We start from the raw sequence: 25,257 nt of genomic DNA on the forward strand, positions 1-25,257 counted from the left end.
ACTGGCACATGGTCAGTGCTGAAGCTTTCCCGCCTGGCTGCAGCAATTGCGGCACGCACGTTGGATGTTGGCGCGTTTGCACCGTGTGTCCAAGGGACCAAACATGTTTCGCGTTCCTGTACGGAGTACCTACCTTACTGTGGTGCCTTACCTAAGGCCAGGTGGCACCCAGCTGGACAGACGTGGCAGGTGCCTCAATCACACTCCCCTTATAATCATCACCACTATCTGAGAACTAAGTGTGTTGGTGAAATAAGGTACTTTGAGTTTCTGTTTTCCCCCAGAGAAAATATCCAAACAAGGTGCTAGAAAGACGTGCAACGCGAGGGATGGTAGTAGAAGAAAAAGGAGAAGAAGAAGAGGAGGTAAAGGTGAAGGTTGTGATAGTGATAGAAGCAGAGATTAACAAAGTGTTGAGCGGCAAACTATTCAGTCGCTCATTTCATCCCAAGTTCCCGTCCTCTCACTGAGATGTGATGCTTACCTAATGCTGCTAGAGGCACCTTGGTATCCCCGTACCTAGGTGACTTTCGCCAGTGGACAGTCAGGTTGGTTGATGCGCCGCATTAGGCGGGACGATACGATACGTACCTTTTTCAAGTTCCAACGTCCGCAGGCTGACTTCACCTGGGTTCCCGTCTGCTGAGACACTGTCCACGAGGTCCTCTTCATGAGCATCTTTTCTTTTGATTTCCGCGATCCGGTCGCCGTTCGCTCTGAATAATCGCTGGGGGCTGTTTGTCGACTGCATACACTTGCCAATCTCCCCTGCCAACTTACTTACCTTGCCCCAGCTTCCTGACTCGGCAATCCAGCTGACTTCGACCCGCTCAACTCACTACCGCTGCTAATAGGCGCTTCAACCCGTTGCCGTCTGTCAACATCATCGTCAATATCGTCAGCAGAGCACCTCTCTTTTCGAGAGATGCACTTGTCAAGGATGATATCGTAACGAAGAACTTCAAGAACAACAGAATATCGGCCTGGCTTGCCAGCCTTGCATCCACAGCGCTCATCCCTTACTACCGAGCCCCTCACCGTCGTCCAGGCCAAACTGTCACATACCCGGCATTGCGACTTATAGGCACCCTCTTCCACAATGAATACTCGTCCACCTATAGAGACGGCGCCCTCGACAGTCGTGCTTTCTGTTTCCTTCAATAGTGATGCGAGTTGCTTCTCTGTTGGTCTGAACTCAGGAATATGCAGTAAGTTGTTGTGGGAGTCGAGATGTGAACACTTAAGCTATTCATGATCCCTGACATCCGGTACCTAGTCTTCCACACCAAGTCTTGCCTTCTCAAGGCATCTAGAGGTTTGCACTTCCTCCCTTTAACTTTACATTAAGAAAAGCGGCTAACCGCATTATAGACTTCAATGCTGGTATCGGCCTGGTCGAGATGATGGGGACCACGAATTACCTGGCGCTCGTCGGCGGCGGTAGACAACCCAAGTTCAGTAGCACCAAGGTATGTGTTGAATCGTTCAGTCCTCTGTGGGATCGCAAACTCACCTACCGCGCAGACCATCATATGGGACGACATGAAGGGTAGAGTCGCCATAGAGATCGCCTCTCTTACACCAGTGCGGGGCGTCCGGATCGGTCGAAACCGTATCGTCGTAGCGCTCCAGAACAGTGTACGCGTTTACTCGTTTGCGAAGCCTCCCGACCTGCTGTCAGTCTACGAAACCACCAACAATCCTCTTGGACTCATTGCCATGTCGGACAAGACTATTGCATTCCCGGGTAGAACTGTCGGCCAGATCCAGCTCGTCGACATCGGAACCGGCAACGTCAGCATCATCCCCGCTCACTCATCTGCCCTCCGTGCCATTCAAGTAAGCTCAGACGGCGAGCTTCTGGCCACAGCAAGCGAGATGGGCACTCTGATCAGAGTCTTCGCCACAACTAATTGTGCCAGGCTCGCCGAGTTGCGACGGGGCGTCGATCCTGCCACCATCTTCTCTCTCGGCTTCAGCCCCGAGGGCACGAAGCTAGCCTGCACATCAGATAAGTCGACACTGCACGTCTTCGACGTCCCGCACCCCAAAAAGCCCATGACAGCACCGACCAGCCCTTCAGCGTCACAGATGGCGGGATCCGGCATTCTCGCGGGTAGACCAGCCGACGATGGCAAGGGCCGCTGGGGGTTCCTAGGCAAGATCCCCTTGATGCCGCGGATGTTCTCGGACGTATACTCTTTCGCATCTGCGCCATTCGAAGCAGGCGACGATCCCCTCATCGGCGGCCTGCCCATGTCAGAACAGACGACACTAGGAACGACAAGACCGCAGAAAGGCGTGATTGGATGGATCACCGAGGACAGTCTGGTGGTGATTGGCGCCGGACATGATGCCAGATGGGAGAAGTTCGTGATATCCAAGGGAGAGGACGGACGCCGATACGTCGTTCGAGAGGGTTGGAAGCGATACTTGGGTAGCGCTTCATGAGGAGATGTTTCTCAAGCTGGCTCGTAGGAGTCATGCTGCTATTTGGTTTATGGCACAGTGTACATTACATACGGCGTTGGCATCGGACAAACAAGGCATTCAGGGGTATCAGCGATAGCATCGCTTAGTCTGTTATTAAGTGCTTATGGCATCTTCGAGACTAAGGTGACTTGCTCCTAGTTCTACTTCGCCTTGTATGCCGCCGCTCATCATCACGGTCTCCATGTCTTTTAGGCTGGCGTTCGTCCGAGCCATCGCGGTCACGATGCCGGCGCTCTCTCCTCCTCTCGCCGTCCTCGCCTGGATCACGGTCCCGATCTCGATCACGTCTATCTCTTGACCGGTCCCTCTCTCTCCGACTCCCATCATCCCTTCTCGATCCCCTATCCCGATCCTCACCACGATGCCCGTGGCGTCGCGAACTCCTCTCGCCATCTCTGCGATCTCTGTCGTCTGGAGTATCATCACGACGTGACCTCCGGCTGCGATGCCTATCCTCGTCGCGGTCCGCGTCCCTCATCTCCTCATCGCTGTCGTGCCTGCGCGACCTGTGCGACCGATGATGATGATGCTTGTACTTCTTCCTCCTCTCAGACTTGTCATCTCGCCGCCGCAGCGCTACCTTGATTTGCTCCTTCTTCTCCTCGATCAAGAAAGCCTTCATGGGGTCGTCCTCGTCATGATCCCGAATCAGTAGCGCAAGCTCCCTCTCCTCAGGCAACATCGGCCGTTGCTCCTCCTCTTCGTCCTCGTCTGACCCCTCGTCCGTCTTGTCGCCTCCTTCCTGCTTCACGACCGTCGCCCAGTCCACCTTGCCCTCGTCCGGGTTCTCGTCGTCGCGGAACTTATAGCGCGCGTGGTCTACGCTGATCATGCGGCTGCCGCCGATTGTCGCACCGCCGAGGTTGTCGACCGCCAGATCGGTACTGCGCTGGTCCTCGTACTTGAGCCAACCGAAGCCTTTTGATTTGCCCGTCTCTTTGTCGCGGGCGAGCTTGAGCCACACAGGCTCGCCGAATTGGGAGAAAATTGTGATCACATCGCCTTCGGACATTTCGTAGGGGAGGCCGCCAAAGTAGATGTACGCCGTGTCGCGGTAGTCGACGTGCCAGGAGCCTTCGGGGGAGCTGTTGGTGTGTCAGCGCATGGTTCTCGATCTGCATGCGAGATGCCTGGCATAACTTACATTCCATGTTCAATCTCTTTTTTGTTGAGCTCCTGAATGGCGCGAATTTTGTTCATGATGGCGACGGGGAACTCAAGGTTCTCTGAAGCTTTTGGCAATCGTCAATTTTCGTGGCAGACGTCTGAGAGTGTAGTAAAGCTTCGATTCTTCAAGGCTGAAAGAAGCGTCGTCCCAAGCTTTCTTAGAGCTTCTCGGCCCCAAAAGAAAAAACACCGACGCCTAGACTTTCCTTAGGTGGTCGCGTAGGTAGCACTGTCAGTGCGTCATATCTCCCAATATGCGCTCCAGCCCCCAAGACAACCCCTAAAATGACACTTCGCTAGCTGCCCGCGTTCTGCATTGTCACTGCCTGCCCTCTAGCTCCCGTCGGGAAAACAGCCGGTCCGGAGCTCAAATCCCCCGACACTTTGAGGAAGGGGCATGAGAAAGCGCTGGCGAGTTGCCAATAGAATTATGGAAGATACGACCGTCCGTTCAAGTTGAAAGACTTCAACTTCTGGAAACGCCATCATTGCTTCGGTCGGAGGAGTCTGTTTTCCTGTATTTTCTAGACCGACCGTCGGTCCAAACCCGCATAGTCTAGCATACTCGTCGGCCTACCTACACCGCGACTCGAACGCGTCTATCTGCATACGCATAAAGCTGTCCACTGTCAACCCACCGACTCAAGTTCCTGGACCGAGACACCACGTCCACAGACCCACGATTTCCACCCAAACCCCTCTCATGCGTCCTCCTCAGCGACAAACACAATCATGACCGCAAGCGCAAATCGGGTGTCGACGTACACCTCGGCTTCCGCGGGGTCAGACGGCCGCAATGGAGAGAAGAAGGACCTCTGGAGCTCCATGCTCGATAATGTAGCCAGCAGCAAACGGCTACCGGAGAAGAACATGATCGTGCTGGGAGGCTCACCAGAGTCGCAAAAGGAATTCGTCGAGTCCCTGTCACACAGCAGCGAGAAGCGAAGTCTGGATCGCAACAGTTCAAAGACGCCTCCTATTGCAAACAGCTTCGCTCTTGGGTATACCTATTACGACGTCCTAGACGCCGACCAAGAAGGTTCGTTGTCAGTTCGACTCGGCTTCTGCTGCTGATGCTAACTCGATCTTTAGATATACTTGCGCGGATTTCTCTCTACATGCTCTCGAACCCCTCAGAATCGTTCCCGAAACTTATTCAGCCCCTAATTACACCCGAGACGATACCGAATACCCTAATGGTCGTGCTCCTTGACTGGTCTACACCACACTTGTGGATGCGCCAACTGAGAGAATGGATCTTGTTCATGCGCAGCATCCTCGAGAGCTCGAGCCACGAGTGTCAAGCGACGATGGAGGAGGTGATGGTTGCATGGCGGGATAGGGGCAGGGGAGGCGGCTCGACGAACCTCGACGGCACGGGGGCGACCACTAGCGAAGGCGATGTCGCACTGCCTCTTGGACCTGGTGAATGGGAAGAAGGCATAGGTCTGCCGCTCTGCGTAGTCTGCCAGAACGTAAGATCAAGTGCCATGCCGAAAGGTTGAACGTGTGCGTGCTAACGAACTCGCAGGCAGAGAAGATGGAGGGCCTGGAGAAGACGCAAGGATGGAAGGAAGGTGACTTTGACCAGGTTCTACAGTATCTCAGGACAGTGCTGCTGAGGCGTAAGTTGGCGCTCTCTCCGAGGCCCACGGCCATGCTAACAGTGTTGTCCCAGACGGCGCCTCGCTCATTTACACCACACCAAACGTGCCTTCATCATTACCGAGTCTGGTGCACTCGAGTCTGGGCATCACCTCCCTACTCAAACGGCAACCGTTGAAGCACAACACAATTGACAGAGATAAGATCCTGGTCCCGCCAAACTGGGATTCTTGGGGCAAGATTCGCGTACTGAGGGATGGATTCGATGTTGAGGCCACCAGCCAGGGCTGGTCGCACGACCTGCAGTCCACTTTCCCCTCGCCCGCGATGACTACGGACGGGTTGAGCATTTTAGCCAAGGCGAAGGCAGATGGGGACTACAATGGCGAAGTTTCGTCCTCAGCAGTGGCGCCGTTCGAAGACTGGATCCGCGATCTCAGCCAAGCTGGCAGCGCAATCTCCTTTGCGGGCCGGGAAGGTGACCCGTCGCAACTGGAGATGTCATCTACCGATACGCAAGAGTTCCTCGGTGCTAGTCTACAGACGCTGGACACGCACCGCAGCCGAAGCAACGACGACAAGAAGGCAGACGCCTCCAAGTCGAGGACAGGACAGCGGACGGACGACTCGGATTCCAGTGCGCTACGGCAGGGAGCCGACGACGGCAAGGTCAGCCAGCACATTGGGCCTGTGCAGTTTAACATGGGAGGCATCCAGGTGGATGCCGACGACATGGTGCAGCGGCTTAAGGTAAGTCGCCAAGTCAATCTCGATATAGGAGCGGCTTTGACTAACACGGATCGCAGGACCGTCAGGCATACAGTGCTACACAGGATCCCACCACGCCACCGGCTGACACCGCCGAGGAGAATCCTGATGAGATGGACAACGACAAGCTCCAGGCTTTCTTCAGCGGTTTGATGAACCGTAAACAACCTGCCAATGGCAGCCCTCGTGGCGGCTCGTGAGTGTGTTGATGTCGAGCGATAGTGGGACGATGGGCATGCCCGCATTTAGGTCCCTATTTTCGTTACGGAGCCGAAGTCGATTTTAGACCTGGCCAAGCGGTTGACTTATACCCAATCGGTCTTCTTTTCGGGGGACAAATGTTGAATTTGAAAGAGGGAGTTGATCATGTCTCATGGACATTGGTCACGAAAGAAAGCGACGAAAGAGAGTTGCATCTTGCCTCAGTAGGTGTATGTGGTGGGCAGGGGCGAGATTGTGCGGACAAGGCGAGACAGTGGCGGCGGTTGGGCGAGATTCAGTCAGGTCAGCAATCAGTCAGTCAGTCGCTGTAGAATAGATACCCCGATTATGACAATGCTATGCGTTTGGTGTTAGTTTGAAGGATTGTAGGTTGACGACCATCGTGAAGGTAGAGTCGAGTGTCTCCAATGATGGATACACAGAGGCAAAACCCCCTTAGCATACAAGAAATACTCGGTTACGCGAGTTCCTCGGAAAAGTTAAGTGCAGGGCCACTACAATCTGGCCTGTCAAGAGAGGATGCTCCAGTCAACTTGGACTGCCACCTGGATATTCTGTCATATCAGACACAGAGCTCTTAGTTCGTGCACACAAGCTTGATCATGGTCAGTTCCTTGTAGAGCTTGAAACGATTAGATCGCAAATTAATTGATGATAGAACACGCACACCATCTAGGTGCAGAACGGCAAGTTGTTGTATTTTCCCATGAGCCAGCAACATCAGCAGATTCCAAACCACTGCTGCCTCCCCTTTTTCCTCTCTTCCTTCACCTCACTTATTTCTCGCACCATCCAGTAGGCTGGCCAAGAGCCTTGCACTTGGCAACGAACAAAGGCTCATTAATGTCAATCATGATCTGGCACTTGGTAGGATACGGACCGCCTACACGCAAACAGGCCACGATTAGTATCCTCAACTTTGATCCATGTGTGATTCCCGAGCGAATCGACCAACTGAGGGATGGTATCTCGTATGTACGTACCAACGGTGCCGTAATCGGGGCAAGCGTTTTTGGTGGAGGTCGGGTCGCTAACGAGCGCGGAACCGGTGTCTCTGCCGCAGTAGCAGTTCTTGATGTCGTCGAGGCGCTTGGTGACGGTGTTGTCGGTGGGTGCGCCGTTGACGATGGCGGCGAGGCCCCTGTGTTAGGCCATGTTAGTGATTTGTCTATCATGGTGAGGGAATTTTGGTGTTGGGAAGACGAACATGAGGGCGATGATGGCGTTGAAGGAGAACATCTTGAGTAGGATGGTTTGCGTAGAGGAGCTTGAGGTGATATTCGAGATTTGTCGTGATTGATGCAACAACTCTCAAAGCTTCATAGGGAGTACGTGATGTCTTTATACTGGTGGGTTGAGGATCGATACGTGATGTTCCCCATCTGTTGACAGTCTACAGAACATTTTCTTCAATGACCGGGATCAAACCCCATAGTGATGCCCTGGTTCCTAATTCTCATAGCCATATTGCCTGCAATACAAACGGGCGCATCTCATCGCCCATCATCGGCTTGCCCGATGCGTATATTAGAGATGCATCTCGGTCCAGAATACACGCCACCGCTGTATTGCTATGCGGTATACGCTCACTGTCGCGAGTCACGATCACGAAAATTCCAACCAAGGGAGTTCCCGCACACTATGACCCAGCTCCGCTTCCATTGAATCTCCTGAACTTTGATCAAATGAAAAATTGTCGATCCTATCATCCTACGGCTCGCTTTTTGACATGTCACAAGGATGATCCACAAAGTTGGGGAGCGGGAAGAGTCATGTCAGCCAAGCCAATTCGGCTCGATCCGATCAGGTATTGTTTACAAGTGTAACATCATAGCATCCCCGAAAGGGGATCAAAGAGACTTGAAGCTCTACGCCGGCACTTGCTCGTAAAGAGCTAGTTGGAACTTGAAAGATAACTAAGCTGATAGCTCGCATGTTGTTTCTCAAGTTGCCAACTTCTTGCGTTTGCAGCATACCCGCTGTTTGGTTACCGGCAGGACCGAGCGTCGGTTTGAGTTTAAACAATACAGCAGGTATACTTCAACCTCGAGTTCGGCTGACATCTGACAACTCTGCTTCTTCAACGAACAAAACAACGAACAAAACAACGAACCATGTTTGAGCGGTGAAAGGGGTACGATGCGAGCTCTTAGAAAGCCGAATAATCAAACGGCAAGGTTTTGGGATCAGCGAGATGTAACAGTGTGACGTTTCTCTGACTAGGGAAGTGAACTATAATAGTATTCCCAAGGCCGTTCCGAAGGTTTCGATTTGACGGCGACTCATATGAATGGATCTATCTACAGGCTGCGATCTGCGGAAGGGCTGCGGCGTTATTTGAAAGTGCTGGATTATCCTCCTCAATGAACTCTGCATTTCTTATACTAGATGTGGCATCGGATCGAGATTCTATAACTAGAAATTTGTGTTAAAGTCACTGGTAAGCAATATTTGACAACGAACACGTGTAAACCTGCCCTCATCCCAAGCCATTAGAGCAGAGATCTACTCATACCAATAGGAACAATCAGAATCGCTTCGAATTCACTATCGGTACACGATGACATGATTTGAAGTCAGTATTCCTGGCTGGACTCCTTCTCAGGTTGATCACACGTCGAGCCAGTGTGTAAGCTCTGTCAGTAAACGTGGTTTTCTCCTTTCAGGTGACAAAGTTACAGAAGCTCACTACACCCGATCTTATTAAGGTGACATTTTACTTCCGGAAATCATGTTACTATTATTGTGAAGCTTCTCATCCATTCGGTACTATTGTCAAGTCCCGTTAGCAAGTGTCGTTGAGATATCCCACCGGCGTGGCCCATCGGGTACCCCATCCTTACGTCTTATTATATAATCGCCCGAGCTTAGTTACACTATAGTTGTGAACTTCAGCCGGAGAGTAGTTCCCAGAGTGATAAATGCTCCTAGAGACGAAATATATTTTCGACATTTCTTTTACATCTTAGAATATGGAAATAGTTGCTCAGGTAATCTGGAAGGTACTCGATAAACAGATTCGAGGTTGGCACATCGGAGCAGTGCAGTCACTAACTGCCGCTTCGCTGGGCTATTGCTTAGTCTCGCCTCTCAGTATGCGCACCCGCTTCCGCAGCAGGAACATCCGGTCCAGGCCCCTGAAGATGCGTCAAGGCAGCCTCCTGCACTGCCAGCCCACCTTCCTTGCTATCTCCATTCGCCCCGTTGGTCTCCTGTCCCCCGCAACACGGAACAATAACACTCGTCTTGTTCTTGTTGGTGGGCATATCGAGCGCCGGGTTCGAGGTGAAGAAGTCTGCTGGCCGGATGGTGAGATGGTGGATCTCGACGGGCCTGTCGATGAGCGTGTAAGTCAGCGGATGGTCTCATTTATGATCCTGGGTAAAGAGAGTGATGGAAGTCAAACAAAGGGGAAAAGGACGGGACCAAAACAGAAAACAACTTACATCACAGGCCAATCCTCCACCCTCGGATTATGCGTCAACCCAAACACACTCCAGACAACGGGGCTACTCTTCCTACCCTCACCACCGCCGCCGCCATCCCCATTCGCCTCACGCTCATCACCAAACCAGTCCCCCCGCTGAACCATATCCCACACCCCACCGACCTCCTCCCGACTCTGATTCGTATACTCCCCAGCCGCCCACAGCTCGTCATCGCGGTGTCCCGTAACCCAGACATGATGCCTCGCATACTTGGCCCGCTTCGACACCTGGCTCGTCTCGTCCGCCAGCAACAGCTGTGACGCAGACGGCGTAAGCTTGAACCCGACGTTCCTCCCAGACATGGCATTCTTCTTCGTCCGGTTCTCAAACTTGATCACCCTGTTGAGTTTGGGCTCCGCATCAATCCAGCTTGCCTTCTCGACAACCTGCTTCCGGATCTCGTAATAGTTCCCGTACGGGTTCGTCTCCTTGTTCAACGGCACAGGCACGCTCTCCTCCACAACGACACGCGTATCCCCCTCGGCGTATGAGTCCACCGCGGGATCGATCCTCACGGCAAAGATATGCTGATGATTCTGCGCCAGCACGCCCGGCGCGACGACGGCGCCGTACGCAGACTCTTGCTTGCCCTCGTCCACTGCCACGACGCTCATGATCCCCGTCGCCCGCGTCTCGAGCGTGATCCCTCCCGCCGTGTCAAGCTTATACGCAAACACGTACTCGTAGTTGGCCAGCGTGACGACGCACTGCACAACGAGCTCCCGCAGCCTCGTGACCACGGCCCGGTTCGTGCGAAAGTTGGTGTGCTTCCACCCGATCCCGTTGTCCTGCTCGTGGAGACAGACCACGGCCTTCGCCACCGTCGGGTTCCCCTCCGTGTCAGCCATCAGGGCGTCAAAGTAGTGGATCGCGCCGAGGCAGTCGCAGCCGAGCTCGAGGTTGTTCGCCACGCGGCCGAAGCCTCCGTCGCCGAGGTCAAAGGCCTGCTTGCGCTGATAGGGCGGACGAGGGTCGCCGTAGGGCACCGTCAGCTCGCTGTAGCTTAGACGATACAACACGGGGCGGTTATCGTAGCAGAGATCGTGTAGTACAGCGCCCTCGCGGGGAGTGAAGCCGAGGCGGAACCGCCACTTTTGCCACTCGACGAGGTTGTCCGGCTGGATGGCAAAGGAGGCGCCCTCGGGCTGGGTAATGTTGATGGGCTTCAGGTCCTCGCGCTGCGGAATCTCGAGGAGCTCTGGGACGTACTCGGAGGATATGTTGTTGGTGAAGAGGGACTTTGGTTCCGCGGCGCGCGGTTGGGGAGCGAGGCCGTCGCCTGCAGCGCCGGTGGCGAGGCGGTCGACGCGGAGGATCTTGCGGGTGGCTATATCCATGACGGGGATGATTGGGATCGGGTAGGCGTAATGGTTCGAGTCGACGTTGTTCTTGGAGGCGTCGCGCGCGAAGACGAGGCCCTGCATCAGGCGGGCAATGTCCCCTTCGTCCTCATCCGGACCACCGTAGGGCCAGGGGTCGATTGTGACGGTGAAGTTCTCCGGGAGAGAGAACTCGGCCATGGCGTCTTTAAACATTTGGGATGCCACACAGGCGTCTTGGAAGATTCCAAACTCATCGCTGTGAGATATGTTAGTTGGGTGATTCTCACTCAGACAGGCATCATAGTAGGCGTAACTTACGGGGTATAGCTGGTCTGAAAGTGCGGTGCGGCCACGGTTCTATCAGTCTCACGGCCGGTCTTGAGGTCTACCACGGATTGGGTATACTCGGGCCTCTTATCACTTCTGATGACATCGTATTGAACTCTTGCTCGGCGTGGGGGCCGAGGTGTCCCGTCTGTGAGCTTTCCCGCATGCTCTGCCTGAAGATACGGCACAAGCTCCTCCTTCTTTGGCTCTTGCAGGAAGATACATCTGAAGAAGAGCGAGACGTCTTGGTCAAAGAGCTTGGCAATGATGTCTCTTGCCGCTCTGAACTCGTCTCCAGATAACGCCGTCAAAGGGTGAGGAGCCATGGTGGGTGAGATCTAAATTGTCTACTCGAGATATCAAGAAAGACAGCTATAGTGAAATGGAAACCTTGGGATGACTGCACTTTCTTGATATCAGTGGCTGAGGTCGGGCTTATCTAGACTTTCAACGGGCGGCTAAGACGCAGTGCGGGGATCTTGCAGTAGTCTGATGATAGGAACCATTCATCCAACAGTGCAGACAGCCGATTGACTAATAGCTCGACAGATGACCGTGGGCGCGCAGCTCAGTCGCTTGGTCACAAACTCGGAGACGAGTGCAGGTATCCCGACGACCGTCTACTTGACGTGGTCACCGATTCATCCAGTGACAGACTCAACGTTATGATGGCGGGGTAGAGGCCGTCTCGTTGGCCTAGCTGGGTGGTGGGATGGCGGGGTACCAAGCATCCGACTATCCAATAGACGGCTCATCACCCGTCGTTTTCTCCAACGATTTGGAGATATCGTCTTCTCTTCGGGTGCTCCAATGCCACATGCGGCAAGTCCATGCGGTACTGACCCTCCATTGGTCGTGACCATTATCGAAGTCCTGATCTTTACCTCCAAGACGGGAAGATGAGCTGACCGGCTTGACAGCCAGTAGACGAGGACTGGATGGAAGCTTGAACCGAACTCATTATTGCTGCGCAACATGTTGCTACCAAATAATGCGTACGGATATGTTGTCCTGGGCTATGGGACCCGGGCCCGGAGCTGATGATTACTGTGCTAGGCTCACTGTGCTAGGCTGAGACACCATGGTAAGCTGAGGCGTGCATAAAGACATCATAGGGTATTCCCCAGGTTTGTGTCGTGTAAGGTTAAAAAATAAACTACTTCCTGCAGCGTCCGATACATCTGACCTCGGACGCTCAGTAAGCAATATGACAATACACACGGGCTGCCAGGAAGCTACAAAAAGCAGGCCTGGTGCAGTCGGGCCTACGGAAGGTGGTCGTTGTCGGTCTAGTATCACAGACTACTGTCTCTCAATGGAGGCTAGCACGACGAGATACGGGTATCGGTGACTCTGTGACATCTTGAACATGACCGTTTGATCAAGTGAGAGGACTCGTATTAGTGCCACCTCGGTACTCGAGACCCACGAAAATCGCACAACGGCTCACGGCGATATGACAACCAGAGACAGGTCCATGGCCCTATGGAGTATAAGTCGGCAGACGGAAGTCATTAGCCGAGCAAGGATGGAGACCCGCATACTCCAGACAACCTAGAGGCTGGGTCGGCTGGGATCTCTGGAGTGACAAGGCCGGCCAGACGTGTAAAGACAATATGTATGACAACAGTTTGCCCTCTCACGAGTTTCGCCTTCAGTATGTTTGTTTGAGGGGACATACCATGCAATTCGGTGTAGCTTTGTGAATGGCTATTCCGCCTCAATAGAGGCGGCCGAGGCATTGACCGTCGTGTTGGCGGGCTGCTGACCATTGGCGAAATGACAATCAACGACGGAACCGTGCATCATCGTCCGGAGTGCGGCAAACAAACTTGGGATCGCGGCAGGTCATCATAGACACTAGGCCCCCCCCCCTGGATGAGCTCTGATTCTGATCAACCGTCGTTCGCCTCGGTATGACTCGCTCCACAAAGGTAACCGCACGGCCGGGAACACTGGGGGGTTGTTGCAAATGTTGAGGCTATGAGGAGTAAGGTAGTGGGGGGTTTGGACTCCTGGTCAAAGAATGAGGAACCAAACAGTTTGATGGCTGAGCGGGATGTGACGGTACAGCAGGTTTTGCTCGCTTGGAAAGACTCAGATTGGTGATTTGTCTGTCGTGGTGGAGAACTCCAGAAGTTGAAGGCGACGACGGAGACGCAGCCGAGACCAAGCCGTGCGTGTTCTGGAGAAGCCACGGAAATCGGGTCATGGCTATCCGCAGGAAGCCGAGGCCGATTGATGGACAGTCCGTTGGAATTCCGGAGACGCGCCATGAGGAGTCTTGCGCGGCCAGCATGACACCAAGCTGTTGAGACTCTTGGAGGCCATGGGGGTTTTTGAGGGGGCCCTGAAGGTTGTCTAGAACTCTCGACTTTGGGACATCAGACGAGGTGGAGGGAAGCTCAGCCCCAAACGTGGACGAGCAGGGTTGATGCTGCCATAGAGGCCAGCAGTTGGCTTTTACCGGACTGTTTGCCTTGCCGCTCTGCTTCTTCTTTCTGCTGTGGGAGCATTCCTGTCCTTGTGCGGCGTTCTGTAAGGGAGCGTCTCATGTCTGCAGACTTGGCGAAACGGAGACGGAGGTTCGGACAGAGGTTGACGTGGACGCTTGTGCTTGTTTCCTGGTACGTTTGTGATGGGGGACGTTGATTGTAACGTTAACGCAGTACATGGAGCCTGATGTGATGTGGCTGCATCTTGATACGATAGAAGACAAAGTCTAGTCAATGTTCGTCGACGGAGGCCGACAATAGCTCAAATTGGTTCATATGTGACGAACAAAGTGTGCGGATATCATATATGCGGCTCTGTGGGATGGGCGTGGGCGGCAGTTGAGAGAAAGGGCAGCGAGCGAAGGACCCTGGGCGAGGAAGAACCAACATCCCATGTCATTAGGTGGTTACTAGTCCCTGCTTTCGTAGGATGTTTCTAGGGACTCGGTACTTTCTCCAATGGAGCGAACTTTGGTTAGAGAAGGCACGATGCGGTAATCGATAATAGCGAGACCTCCATTGATTGATGGTACTAATCCGATAACATGCCTTCCTACAACTTTTGTCCGTACTTAAGGTACCTCACCTCATGGCCAGGCAGAATGTACAAAGTCGAGGTTCCTAAGGTTCCGAGTGTTGGGTTGGGAAGGAGACACTCCCTGGCGTTCCTGTCTTTCCGTCGTCCTATCAGAGACTGCGACTGACCTGCAGAAGTATTCCTATTTTGGGAGTGGACCCATCCAGGGTGCTCCCTTCTGAAACGCACCAATTTATCTGATGTCGTGATGGGCCGGGGATCTCCATGATGCTCGCTCTTCCGTACCAACTTTTCTGATTTTCACCTTCCAGACCATTGATGGACATTCTTAAATTTTCTCTCTATGCTCTGTGCTCGCTGCTTCTCCATGTTGGTGGATGCTGTTTAATATGGATGCGCCGATGAAGATGGACAGAAACCCACCGAGCCAATTACCAAAAGCTTGCTCCATCCCTGGTCTTTATCTCGAAGCGAAATCGAGATACATGCATGTCCCGGCAAGGTACGTACTGCTTGACTGACAGTGACAACACGTGGAAGATGCCAGTGGTGCTTAGTACCTAGTTACCTGGGATGCATTCCTCAGGCGCACCTTTCTATGTACCTAGTCATGCAGACTCTCTCCCTTTTTCCAGACTTGGCAAGCTGGCATCCGCATTGCGTGGGCAAGCGGGCGGTGGAAGAGAGAAGATGAACACCGACCGCAGAGGCCAACGGATTCCGCGCGTCGACTTTGACGGGCAGAGAGATAGACTTTGGGGGCTCATTTGGGGTCCAAAGACTGTCCGATCTTTCGCTGTTTCCAGAGCAATTCAAACAGTAGCCACCTCGGATTTTAGTAAGGACGCGCAATGCTTCATCGCCCTCACATCGTTGACGATGGAGTAAAGGCACGCTTAACGAGGCCCAATACGGGAGACCTCTCGGAAGACGCCGTGGCTTATCTGAGTAAGACCCAGGCTGACAAGCACCAGCCCGGACTACCTTACACTAGAGTCTAGACGTGCGTTTGACACGATACGAGACCCCAACGAGACGTCAGTCACGACACACATTGCAAAGTATTCGTACTCTGTACGTGCGGCTAGTTGGACTCGACTCAACGTCGAGTCTCACTCTTCCGTCCTTCCGTTGTTCCACCCGGCAGCTCTTGCCGGGCACAGATCCCACTCTGCTCATTCGCTATCCCATGACGCCGTCTCGCAAACATTTTGTTCGGATTTCTGCTTCCAACAGTTTAAGGTGTGCGTGTCCCTCTGTCGCATTGTCTTGATCCAGTCGAGTCTCGAAATCGTGCACATGCGTACAGAAGACCCTTGCTGGGGTTTCCTGAATGCTTGATGTTCGTCTGTGCCAATCGTTTTGTTCTGATCTGTCTGACTGTCAAGCCTCTTGGCTAATCCAGTGGCATGTCTCCTGCAAGGTGCATTCGATCCGATAACAACAGAAGCGTCCCAGTCAGCGCCAAGTGCCATGACCAAATCATCGACTTGGAAACTTGCGTATCTGTACCTCAGCTATTTGCCAAGTTACATGCCCAGTGGCAGAATGTGCTTGGTGGTGTTCCGTCGCCTCGCTACTGGGTAGCATCCGCACCAAGGCGATGGTGTCGCCGGCCGGAAGCACATTGCGCAGTAGCGCCGCATTGTATGCGCGATCCACGCAACACACTTCGACTCATTCGTACAGGGTGAAGTACGCCTTTGTACATGCTTCAATCACCACCTCACTGTCTAAACTTGAAAGGAAGGAGAGCTTGCCGCGCAGGGCAAAAACTTGGAAACTCACACAGGGAAGGCAGGGGGAAGGGGAAGGGGTGACTTTCATACATACTACGTACACAGTAGGTACCTACTTTAGGGAACCACCTACACCCATAATGCCACATCGACTTTTCTTCGGATTGCGAATCGTCCCAAAAGCTCCCTATCCACGCCTTCGTAGATTGTTTCTCCAAGGTATTTCATTCTCTAATTCCTCACCTGTAACTATCCTCCAGCCGTTCCGTTCCCTAGCTTCCAAGGTTCGCTAGGTTATCTTTCACATTCTCCTTTGCGGCATGTATTAAAACCCACGGCAACCATTTCATGCCAAGTCTTCATTCCTGCCACTCAGTCGCAGAATATTTCTCGAGGTTTGCTGCCTTTTTTTGCTGCATACAAACACAATCACAAGCTAGAGATCTGCCAGTCCATTCTTTCAAATCGACTGCATCTTTGAGAAGCCTTGGCTCCTTACCTATCACCTTATTGACTTCGAAGACACACGAGCCTTGGATTGATTGAGGCGTTTTCAGCACGGCACCGTACCCGTTCTGCACAGCCTGCCGCCTTCCCGAGTCCCATCTTATCGGACCAGGACACGCAAGTCAGCATCCCGGCGTCATCCAAGTCGTGGCCTACGGATACCGCCGCAGCCACAGCCGCATTCGCACCTTTTTCTCCATCTCACCCGTCCTCTCACCCTCGCCCTCGCCGCCATCGCCCCCCCTAGAATCTGGCTACGGAGTACGGGACCACGGTACCTCTATCTTGCCAGGGACAGGGACAGAAAAAGGTGCACTCGCCCAATCGAGACCCCTGGAAAGGAGAGAGGGAAAATTCAGAACAAAAAAGGAAAAGGGTCCCTTTGCTCTTCCACACCCAATTATTTCCAATTCTTGTCCTTTCAAGTCTTGAACAGACAAGTCAACCACAACAACCAACGCCTACTTACCATCTACCTGGGAGAGTAGAGCTTCAACGTTGACGTATCCGTACGTTCGTTTTCGCAATTCCTTGGCACCTCTTAGATCGATCGCCGGAACTCTATCCAGCTCCTCCCCGACTATCGACGGCCCCATCTTCGAGGTATGTTCCTCGTCTGCCATTACGTCCCCGGGACCCACGCCTCTCTATTCGCTACCCAGCTCATCCCTTCACCACCAAAACCTTGACAGGCTTCCTCTCCTTTTCCATCCAGCCCAGACTTTCCAGACTTCATTTACCTGCCAGCCCTACCCGCTTACTGTCACCTATCCTCAGCATTGCGCCTCAACCTGCTGCCTCTTGCTCCATTCACCTAATCAGTCCCAAACTGACATGATCTTTCTTGGTTTCGCAGGAATCACTCCGCCATAGGCAGAACCTTGAAGCTTCCTACGACTCTCTTCCTCCTTAAACCCCTAATCCGGCGCCTCCAACTTTTTTTTCTCAGGAACCACGTCGCATCCGACTCTATCTACGACAGTCACTCTTTCCCAACCCTACAACCCGATTGTACGAGTCTTTGGCAAAGCGGAACTTTGCCCTCCGATGACTTCATAGTCTACCAATTGCAATCATTTCAAACCGCCACTCTTTACACATACATCCACAATGCTCACACCTCGGAGAGCCGTCGCGGTCGCCGCGTTCCTCTTAATCGTTTTCTACCTAATTTCCTCCTCCCACGACACAACACCTGCCGTAAAGGCACCTGTCGCTGCCTCCAACCATGATACGACAGAGTCGAAAAAGTCCTCATATACCCCGGCCTCCGCCGACAGCGAGATTAAGCCCTCTGCTCCCAAGGTTGCGACGCAAAAGCCCATGATGGACATGTCCAAGATGTCCTTGTACGACAAGCTGGCATACCAATACCCCTATGACCCCGAAACGCGTTTCCCGGCCTACATTTGGCAGACATGGAAGTGGACACCTGCTGAGCAACAATTCAACTTCCGCGAGCAGGAAGCCAGTTGGTCAGAACAGCACCCTGGCTTCGTGCACGAGGTCATCACCGACAAGGTCGCAGTCAACCTGCTGCGCCTCCTATACGCGTCCGTCCCCGAGGTCCTCAAGGCTTACGACGCTCTTCCTCTGCCCGTCCTGAAGGCCGACTTCTTCCGATACCTGATCCTGCTTGCGCGCGGCGGCATCTACTCCGACATTGATACCTACGCCATCAAATCTGCCCTTGAGTGGATTCCCGAGCGCATTCCCCGGGAGAGCGTCGGTCTCGTTATTGGCATTGAGGCCGATCCTGACCGCCCTGATTGGAAGGACTGGTACAGTCGTCGTATTCAATTCTGCCAATGGACAATTCAATCCAAGCCCGGGCACCCTGTCCTGCGCGAGATTGTTGTTCGCATCACTGAGGAGGCCTTGAAGCGCAAGAAGGCAGGCGAGCTGGACAACATTGCCGACAAGAACGTTGTCGAATTCACTGGACCTGCGATTTGGACCGACGCCATCTTCGACTACTTCAACGACCCTCGATACTTTAACATGAAGAACTCTAAGGGGGCTATTGACTGGCAGAACTTCACGGGTATGGAGACGTCCAAGAAGGTGGGCGACGTGGTGGTACTCCCCATCACTAGTTTCAGCCCCGGCGTGCAACAGATGGGTGCCAAGGATTACGACGATCCTATGGCCTTTGTGAAGCACGACTTTGAGGGTGAGTCAGGCCACATGTTGTTTCCAAAGACGTAAAACTAATCCGTGACTGCAGGTACCTGGAAACCCGAAGAGCTTCGCCACATTGGCGAGCAAAACGAGGATGGTTCGCCGAAATCGAAATAAGACAACCATCGAGCCGTACGAAAGTGACGACACACTTTTTCTTCTGGTACATGTCTCTTGTAATATTTGCATCTCCAGCGGCGTCCTCACCCTCGGTCACGGGTTGGGCATGTTTCAGAAGTCGCGTTTCGTTTTTTTATTGACTTTTTCTTTCTTTTTTCGTGGCATCGGCAAAGAGGAACTACAAAGGAACTGCATACCCCAGGAAAAAGGGGAAAAGCGTAGAGCTTTGTTTTTGGCATAGAGTCAGTCTAGTTACATCATACCTCGATCTGGCATACCGGTGGAGGAGTAGCAGAGAAGGGACCTTACGGGGTGTATTGGGAGGTGGGCAGAAAATGGCCTACAGATACGAACGTCCGGCGAGGCGAAAGGCCGCAGAAGGTTTGGGAACAGCTGCAATCCTCGTTAGCATCGTGGTACATATACCCTAAGCAGTCTGCGAGCAAATGGAACAAATTTGAAATGTCAAACTCGCGATGAGGACCAAGTGCTACACCAATTGCATCGGAGTACCCTCTGTCTCCACTGGTGACCAAACAATGGACTCACAACCATCTAGGCATCAACCTACCGACAGTTCCGATGCTTGAATTAGAGTTCTAAAGAAGTAGGTACGTAGGCGTGGCCTCGAAACCCGTCGAGGCTGTCACGGCGCGTCATTCTGCGCTTGACACCCGGCCAATCCCACCCACACGGCGTGCACCCGCGGCTCCTTTTCTGCTCTTTTTTAAGGAGGTGTTCCCTGTTCGCAGCGGGTACAACCCCGCACGGGTTCTCCGCATTAGCTGTGAGGTAAGGGCGGGGGAGCTTCCTCTGCCAAGGCGTGTACCCCCAACTTTCGGCTCGGTGTGACGGGGGGACAGCGGCCAGACGCGGGAGAGGAGGAGTGGAAGGGAGACTGGACGGACCGGACGAAGACGAGGGCCGAGAGTTACCTTACAACCTCTTCTCCCCGCCTTACTTCAAAGGATACCTTGTACCTCACCTTACATAGACGCACACGAAGAGCTCGACGAATTGTTGGAGAGAAGGAGAGCCATGATATCGTCACAGCGAGACATCTTTTGAGAAGAACCTTTTTGGATTTTTGGATTTCAAGCACTTTGTGGTTTAACCTTTGGGTTGTAGAGCCGAGGTTGAGCCCGGGTAAGCTTCATCGACGACAACGACGACGCCGACGAAAAATGATGCTCTCAACGGCTGGATACGTTCGCCTGACGACGGGTTCCGTGGCGCGGACTACGGCGTGGAGAAGGTGTGCCGGTTTGAGGCCCGGTGCCGTCGTTGCTGGTGCTGGGCAGCGGAGGAGGTTATCCTCGGGTCAAGAAGGATTGAGCTTCAGTCTTGGTCCTGAGGATGTGAGTTGCTTTTCTCTTTGCTGTTGGACAATTGGTGAGGATGGAGTCCTGCTCGCTTCAGCGCGTCTCATCTCGACTCGAGTGAGTGAGTGTGTGACCGGGTATAGAGGGAGGCCAATTGTTGATGCGGATCACCAAAGCTCTTCAGGAGAGATCATGACTTCCTGAGGTTCACTAACCCACGAGCTCACTCACACATCTGCAAAAAGACATTGAAGAGAACAAAAGTCTGACACATCTGACAGCCCCCTCTCCTAACCCAAACAATCCCCCAGCACTTTTCCCAAATCGTCTCCCAACACGGCGACCTCCCCGCCGTCACAGCCCGCAGCCCAACCCCAAACTCATCATCCGCCTCCTCGGCCGCCACGACAACGACCCTGACCTACGCCGCCCTCGACAACCTCTCCAACACCCTAGCCCACGGCCTCCGCTCTATCGGCGTCCGCAAAGGCGACCGCCTTGCCGTCTCCCTCGGCAACGGCGCCGAGTTCGCCGCGCTCACCTACGCGGCCTTCAAGCTCGGCGCCGTGCTGGTGCCCTTGAACCCGGGCTTTAACGCCAAGCAGGTCGGCGCCGCGCTGCGCCATTTGGGTGTGGAAGTACTCGTCATTGGGAAGGTTACGGATCTGCCGTATAAGCCGTGTCGGGGGCGGAGTAATCTCGAGCTTCTGAGGACGCTGGTGCCGGACTTGGATAAGGGCGGGGGTGTGGTGGAAAGCGAGGTTGTCCCGAGTTTGCGAAAGGTCGTGGTGTTGGATAATGCTGGGTTCCATCCTGAAGTGGAGTTCGCTGATGGCTTCAAGGCGCTGACGCCGTATGAGGTCCTGCTCGAGTCTGGCGATGCGACGAGGGCGGTTGTGCCCGATACGCCGCTGAAGCCGGACGACACGATCAATATCCAGTTCACGTCGGGTACGACGTCCCAACCGAAAGCGGCGATGCTGACGCATACTTCGATCCTCAACAACGGACACCTCATCGCGCAGAGGATGGGGCTGGTGCCGGGTGACAGGATCGTGGTGCCGCCGCCGCTTTTCCACTGTTTCGGGTGCGTGTTGGGGTATATGGCGACCGCAACGACGGGGGCAGGGATCCTGTTCCCCAGTCCGGCCTTCGACCCGTCTGCTACGTTGAGGATGGTTGCCGACTACGATGCGACGGGGTTATACGGCGTCTCGACCATGTTTGTCGCCGTGCTGGAGGCGTTGGCGAGCGGCGGGGTGGTGAAGAAGGAAGACATGCCAACGGGTCTGAGAAAGGGGATTGCGGCAGGGAGTTCGGTGCCGGAGAGTCTGATGAGGCGGCTGTACGAGGTTCTCGGGCTGCGGGACCTGGTGATTTGCTACGGGATGACGGAGACGAGTCCCGTGAGCTGTATGACGGCGCCCGACGACGGGTTCGACAAGAGGACGGGGAGCGTGGGGAGGGCGATGCCGCATACGGCGGTGAAGATTGTCGATCCTGCGGACCGGGGGCGGGTTGTGAAGCGCGGGGAGAGGGGGGAGCTCGCGGCGGCGGGGTACCTTGTTATGAAGGGATATTGGGGGGACGAGGAGCGGACGGCGGAGGTGAGGAGGAAGGAGGAGGATGGGCGGGTGTGGATGTACAGCGGGGACGAGGCGCGGATGGACGAGGATGGGTATGTTGAGATTACAGGGCGGATCAAGGATTTGATTATACGGGGTGGGGAGAACATTCACCCCCTCGAGGTTGAGAACTGTTTGTTCCAGATGGAGGGGGTGAAGGAGGTTTCTGTGGTGGGCGTGCCGGATGAGAAGTTGGGGGAGAGCGTTGCTGCGTTCGTTGTTTTGAAGAAGGGGTGGAGAGGGGAGGGTGGTGATGATGCTGCGGGAGGGGGTAAGGTGATTACGAGGGACGAGGCGAGGGCTTGGGTTAGGGAGCACCTGTCGAGTCATCTTGTGCCCAAGCATGTCTTCTGGGTGGACGATTATCCCAAGACGCCGAGTGGGAAGATTCAAAAGTTCAAGCTGCGGGATATGGCAAAGGATCTGCTTGAAGGGAAGAAGTAGAGGTTCTGGATGGATCAAAAGGCATGTGTCTACAGTAAATATGGCATCACATAGTATAGGACCAGCGAGTGTGAGCTGAGGTATCATGGTGTTTTTGATTTAATTGAGCAACAAACTGATCAAAGCTAGTGCTCAACCTTGAGTGAGAAATCCACATGTGGTACGCCCTGGTGAATGGCACTTGTCGAAACGATATCAACATCTGTAAACAAGTCAGTACGTCGCCAAATGAAGAACAGCAAGTCACCCGGCTTAACTCACCATTACAAACGTAGTTCTCGACGTTCTCCAACGTCAACCCCCCAGAGACCTCGACCAAGAAGTACTTCTTCCCCGCCCACTTCTCCTTCAAGCTCTTGGCCGCAATCTTGACCCCTTCGCCCGTAAAGTTATCCAGCATGACAACGTCCGCCCCGGCCGCAATCGCCTCGTCCGCCTCCTCCTCGCTCTGCACCTCAACCTCGACCTTCAAACTGAACCCGCCCACGCTCTTGGCCGCCTTGACCGCATTCGTGATGCTCCCCTTGCTCCAGACATGATTATCCTTCAGCATAATCATCGAACTCAAATCATGCCTATGCGCGTCCGCACCACCCACAAGCATACCGTACTTCTCCACCAACCGGAACCCAGGCGTCGTCTTGCGCGTACCCGCCAGCACACCAGCATACCCCGCCGCCCTCAGATTCACCAACATACCCCTCGTCATGCTCGCCACGCCGGAGCACCGCGCAAGCGTATTCAGCGCCACCCGCTCCCCCAACAGGATCCCGCGCGTGGGCCCCGAGACGGTCGCGACGCGCATCTTGCCCTTTGTGTTATGGTCTCCGTGGCCGCGGAGCTCGACGTGGGAGCCCTCTTTGACGTGCCACTCGACGGTGCAGCCGCACTGCGCAAAGACCTCGTCGACAAAGGGCCGGCCGGCGACGATGCCGCCTGATTTGCCCCAGAGGGTTGCGGTGCGCGGGGCGGCGCCGACGACGAAGCCGCCGTAGTCGAAGGAGGGGGTGTCTTCGGCGAGCCAGGCTGTTACCATTGTCTTCCAGCTGGGCGGGAGGAGGTGCTCCGGGGAGCCGTGCTCGAGGGGGACGTCTTCCATTGTGAGGTGTGGAGGGGTGGAGGGGTTCGTTCGGCTCAATCGCTCAGACGGTGATGTCGTGTAGTAGGCGGCGGGGCGAAGATATGAAGTCGGTTTGGGGGTCGGGAGGAAGAGGGTTTCGGCGATTGAGAGAAAGGAGGGAATTTGTAAGACTGAAAGACTCAAAGGTTAATCGCCACGGTTCGGATTCGTTGACGTTGTTGCCGTTGCCGGCTTCTGTCGGTGCCGTCTTCTGCCGATGGTGGGGTTAGCGTCGGCAGCTGGGCGGGGTAGTAGCACAGCTGGTGACGACTGGCGTTCCAAGTCTTCTCTCCTGCGACTTACACCAAGTTCCGAAGCATTAAACTCGTGGTTAATGGCACACATAAAGTCGCATTCTTTCTATTCAAGTATATAAAATCGATACGAATGCACGAAGATATCATCCAAATCAACAACGATCCGCCCCAGATCTCTGAAAAAACGTCCCCCTGTCCTCTGCCTCACTGACAGAAAACTCATCAGACGCGTACACAAACCCGCTTGACTGAATAGACCCAGACCTGGACGACTCGGTCAGCACCCCAAAGTCAGAACTGTCATGCGAATGATGCCGCTCTCTCGACTCGTCTGGCTGGACCGGGCTTGCAGTCTCGTCGGCCGGGGCACCAGGTGACAGCGGCGCAGAGTCGTAGAAGTCCTCAATGGTTAGTTGTCGGATGGGGCGGAAGTTCCGGTACAGCTCCTTTTGGGCGCCCCGTACGACGTCGACGGTGGCCCCGTCCCCGTTCTCCCCGCGTCGGTTCCGTGTCGTCGGATCCGCTATCGGAGTTTCCGATTCCGAATTGGTTGGGTTCTCGACGAAGCGTCGGTCCAGGACGTGCGGAAGCTGGAGGCGGAAGTGCTGCTGCTGCGCATTGTTGACACTCTCCTCTTTCTTGTCACTGACATCGGTATTCAACGGGACGGCTTCAAAGTCTTGAAAAGCGATGAGTCTTTGGCATGGTCAGGTAAGGTGTTCGGTCTGGAGGAGCACTTACACGGAGACGGCATGTCTTCGCTCAGCTCATCAGGAAACAGGATACCGTAGACGGCACGCCACTGCTGTTCTTCGGTTCCATGGATTCGTCTTCGCAGAAACTTTCTCTGCTGTCTGGTACATCCCATGGGCAACACAGACGAGACCAGCTCACATCTTGTCGGTTCCAGCAAGTGATTGTGAAGGCTGTTCTCGGAAAAGAATACTGCGGCGCATCGGGGGCAGTAGAAGGGGATTATGTGGTGGTCGTAAATATGTTGTCTATTGCCTGTGATGTAAGCCTACGTATCGCCTGGGAACGTATCATGCTGACCTGACTTCATCCACATTGGAAAATCCAGGCCCCGTACAGTAGGTCTTTCGGAATCGCCCGTCGGGATCGTGTTGATAGAACGGGCAAGCAAGCTTCTTAGCCGGCACATTTGAGAGATCGCCATCGATCCGAGACGGCTCATCTACGTCTTGATCAACCTTGGAGGGTTCGGATGTCGATTCCTCACCCTTGGGGGATCTTGACGAGCTGCACACACAAGGTGGTGAGAGAGGCGTCGCACGTCCCTGCTCCCGCGGCAAAGATGGACAGGAAGTCGTAGGCGGAGACGGGTCGTCCATTTCAGGCGTACCGGATTGGAGACTCTGGTTCAACAAGGTGGCGAGCCCGTTGATTAGGGTTTCGGCTGCTTTCAATTCTGATTTGGTGCTTGGGTAATGTTGAGAGTGGGTGATTCTCATGGCACCAATTGTTATGTCAAAGGACATGGCATCCGAAGAGCAACG

The 25,257-nt window shown here is 54.2% G+C and overlaps 9 protein-coding genes across 9 annotated transcripts; 4 read left to right on the top strand and 5 right to left on the bottom strand.

Moving 5' to 3' along the window:
- The first annotated feature begins 621 nt into the window (after positions 1–621).
- Positions 622–2,555, top strand: HER10_EVM0000029 (WD repeat domain-containing phosphoinositide-interacting protein 4). The gene is made up of 4 exons (XM_035469826.1): positions 622–1,208; positions 1,277–1,315; positions 1,372–1,469; positions 1,525–2,555. Exons 1-4 carry the CDS (start codon positions 1,100–1,102, stop codon positions 2,449–2,451), a joined length of 1,173 nt encoding a protein of 390 aa, XP_035331993.1. The 5' UTR covers positions 622–1,099; the 3' UTR covers positions 2,452–2,555.
- On the bottom strand, positions 2,536–3,794 carry HER10_EVM0004981 (RNA recognition domain-containing protein). The gene is made up of 2 exons (XM_035474607.1): positions 3,638–3,794; positions 2,536–3,578 (listed from the first exon to the last, which is right to left on the bottom strand). The coding sequence occupies exons 1-2, from the start codon at positions 3,691–3,693 to the stop codon at positions 2,612–2,614; spliced, it is 1,023 nt and encodes a 340-aa protein (XP_035332565.1). The 5' UTR covers positions 3,694–3,794; the 3' UTR covers positions 2,536–2,611.
- A 299-nt stretch (positions 3,795–4,093) lies between these two features.
- Positions 4,094–6,609, top strand: HER10_EVM0002014 (dynein light intermediate chain). The gene is made up of 5 exons (XM_035471743.1): positions 4,094–4,699; positions 4,753–5,135; positions 5,192–5,285; positions 5,339–6,015; positions 6,072–6,609. The coding sequence occupies exons 1-5, from the start codon at positions 4,393–4,395 to the stop codon at positions 6,231–6,233; spliced, it is 1,623 nt and encodes a 540-aa protein (XP_035332229.1). The 5' UTR covers positions 4,094–4,392; the 3' UTR covers positions 6,234–6,609.
- A 422-nt stretch (positions 6,610–7,031) lies between these two features.
- HER10_EVM0002589 (uncharacterized protein) lies at positions 7,032–7,494 on the bottom strand (the record flags this gene model as incomplete). The annotated part of the gene is made up of 3 exons (XM_035472295.1): positions 7,032–7,118; positions 7,243–7,396; positions 7,463–7,494. The coding sequence occupies 3 exons, from the start codon at positions 7,492–7,494 to the stop codon at positions 7,032–7,034; spliced, it is 273 nt and encodes a 90-aa protein (XP_035332298.1).
- Positions 7,495–9,149: 1,655 nt separating this feature from the next.
- HER10_EVM0000865 (copper amine oxidase) lies at positions 9,150–12,021 on the bottom strand. Its single transcript, XM_035470632.1, has 3 exons — positions 11,384–12,021; positions 9,702–11,321; positions 9,150–9,588 (listed from the first exon to the last, which is right to left on the bottom strand). Exons 1-3 carry the CDS (start codon positions 11,716–11,718, stop codon positions 9,333–9,335), a joined length of 2,211 nt encoding a protein of 736 aa, XP_035332091.1. The 5' UTR covers positions 11,719–12,021; the 3' UTR covers positions 9,150–9,332.
- Positions 12,022–16,489: 4,468 nt separating this feature from the next.
- On the top strand, positions 16,490–19,274 carry HER10_EVM0012588 (glycosyltransferase sugar-binding region containing DXD domain-containing protein). Its single transcript, XM_035481981.1, has 2 exons — positions 16,490–18,844; positions 18,899–19,274. The coding sequence occupies exons 1-2, from the start codon at positions 17,782–17,784 to the stop codon at positions 18,967–18,969; spliced, it is 1,134 nt and encodes a 377-aa protein (XP_035333527.1). The 5' UTR covers positions 16,490–17,781; the 3' UTR covers positions 18,970–19,274.
- Positions 19,275–19,943: 669 nt separating this feature from the next.
- HER10_EVM0010471 (AMP-binding enzyme) lies at positions 19,944–22,363 on the top strand (the record flags this gene model as incomplete). The annotated part of the gene is made up of 2 exons (XM_035479929.1): positions 19,944–20,330; positions 20,576–22,363. Exons 1-2 carry the CDS (start codon positions 20,157–20,159, stop codon positions 22,361–22,363), a joined length of 1,962 nt encoding a protein of 653 aa, XP_035333249.1. The 5' UTR covers positions 19,944–20,156.
- A 125-nt stretch (positions 22,364–22,488) lies between these two features.
- Positions 22,489–23,646, bottom strand: HER10_EVM0012019 (nicotinate-nucleotide diphosphorylase; the record flags this gene model as incomplete). The annotated part of the gene is made up of 2 exons (XM_035481423.1): positions 22,625–23,646; positions 22,489–22,565 (listed from the first exon to the last, which is right to left on the bottom strand). The coding sequence occupies exons 1-2, from the start codon at positions 23,460–23,462 to the stop codon at positions 22,489–22,491; spliced, it is 915 nt and encodes a 304-aa protein (XP_035333451.1). The 5' UTR covers positions 23,463–23,646.
- A 246-nt stretch (positions 23,647–23,892) lies between these two features.
- On the bottom strand, positions 23,893–24,608 carry HER10_EVM0007254 (nicotinate-nucleotide diphosphorylase; the record flags this gene model as incomplete). The annotated part of the gene is made up of 2 exons (XM_035476814.1): positions 23,893–24,410; positions 24,482–24,608. 2 exons carry the CDS (start codon positions 24,606–24,608, stop codon positions 23,893–23,895), a joined length of 645 nt encoding a protein of 214 aa, XP_035332855.1.
- Between the last annotated feature and the right edge of the window lie 649 nt (positions 24,609–25,257).

This window comes from Colletotrichum scovillei (genome assembly GCF_011075155.1).
Source record: "Colletotrichum scovillei strain TJNH1 chromosome Unknown Contig00006, whole genome shotgun sequence".
Taxonomy (NCBI): Eukaryota; Fungi; Ascomycota; class Sordariomycetes; order Glomerellales; family Glomerellaceae; genus Colletotrichum; species Colletotrichum scovillei.

Bases quoted from the DNA above. Each gene is read 5' to 3' on its own strand.
- HER10_EVM0000865 (XM_035470632.1), bottom strand. From the start codon at position 11,718: ATGGCTCCTCACCCTTTGACGGCGTTATCTGGAGACGAGTTCAGAGCG. The intron at 11,322-11,383 runs GTAAGTTACGCC...CATATCTCACAG, and splicing joins TTTCAGACCAGCTATACCCC to CGATGAGTTTGGAATCTTCC. The intron at 9,589-9,701 runs GTAAGTTGTTTT...GCTCATCGACAG, and splicing joins GTGGAGGATTGGCCTGTGAT to GCCCGTCGAGATCCACCATC.
- HER10_EVM0002014 (XM_035471743.1), top strand. From the start codon at position 4,393: ATGACCGCAAGCGCAAATCGGGTGTCGACGTACACCTCGGCTTCCGCG. The intron at 4,700-4,752 runs GTTCGTTGTCAG...CTCGATCTTTAG, and splicing joins CCTAGACGCCGACCAAGAAG to ATATACTTGCGCGGATTTCT. The intron at 5,136-5,191 runs GTAAGATCAAGT...ACGAACTCGCAG, and splicing joins TCTGCGTAGTCTGCCAGAAC to GCAGAGAAGATGGAGGGCCT.
- HER10_EVM0000029 (XM_035469826.1), top strand. From the start codon at position 1,100: ATGAATACTCGTCCACCTATAGAGACGGCGCCCTCGACAGTCGTGCTT. The intron at 1,316-1,371 runs GTTTGCACTTCC...ACCGCATTATAG, and splicing joins CCTTCTCAAGGCATCTAGAG to ACTTCAATGCTGGTATCGGC. The intron at 1,470-1,524 runs GTATGTGTTGAA...CCTACCGCGCAG, and splicing joins CCAAGTTCAGTAGCACCAAG to ACCATCATATGGGACGACAT.
- HER10_EVM0012588 (XM_035481981.1), top strand. From the start codon at position 17,782: ATGCTCACACCTCGGAGAGCCGTCGCGGTCGCCGCGTTCCTCTTAATC. The intron at 18,845-18,898 runs GTGAGTCAGGCC...CCGTGACTGCAG, and splicing joins TGTGAAGCACGACTTTGAGG to GTACCTGGAAACCCGAAGAG.
- HER10_EVM0004981 (XM_035474607.1), bottom strand. From the start codon at position 3,693: ATGAACAAAATTCGCGCCATTCAGGAGCTCAACAAAAAAGAGATTGAA. The intron at 3,579-3,637 runs GTAAGTTATGCC...ACACACCAACAG, and splicing joins AAAGAGATTGAACATGGAAT to CTCCCCCGAAGGCTCCTGGC.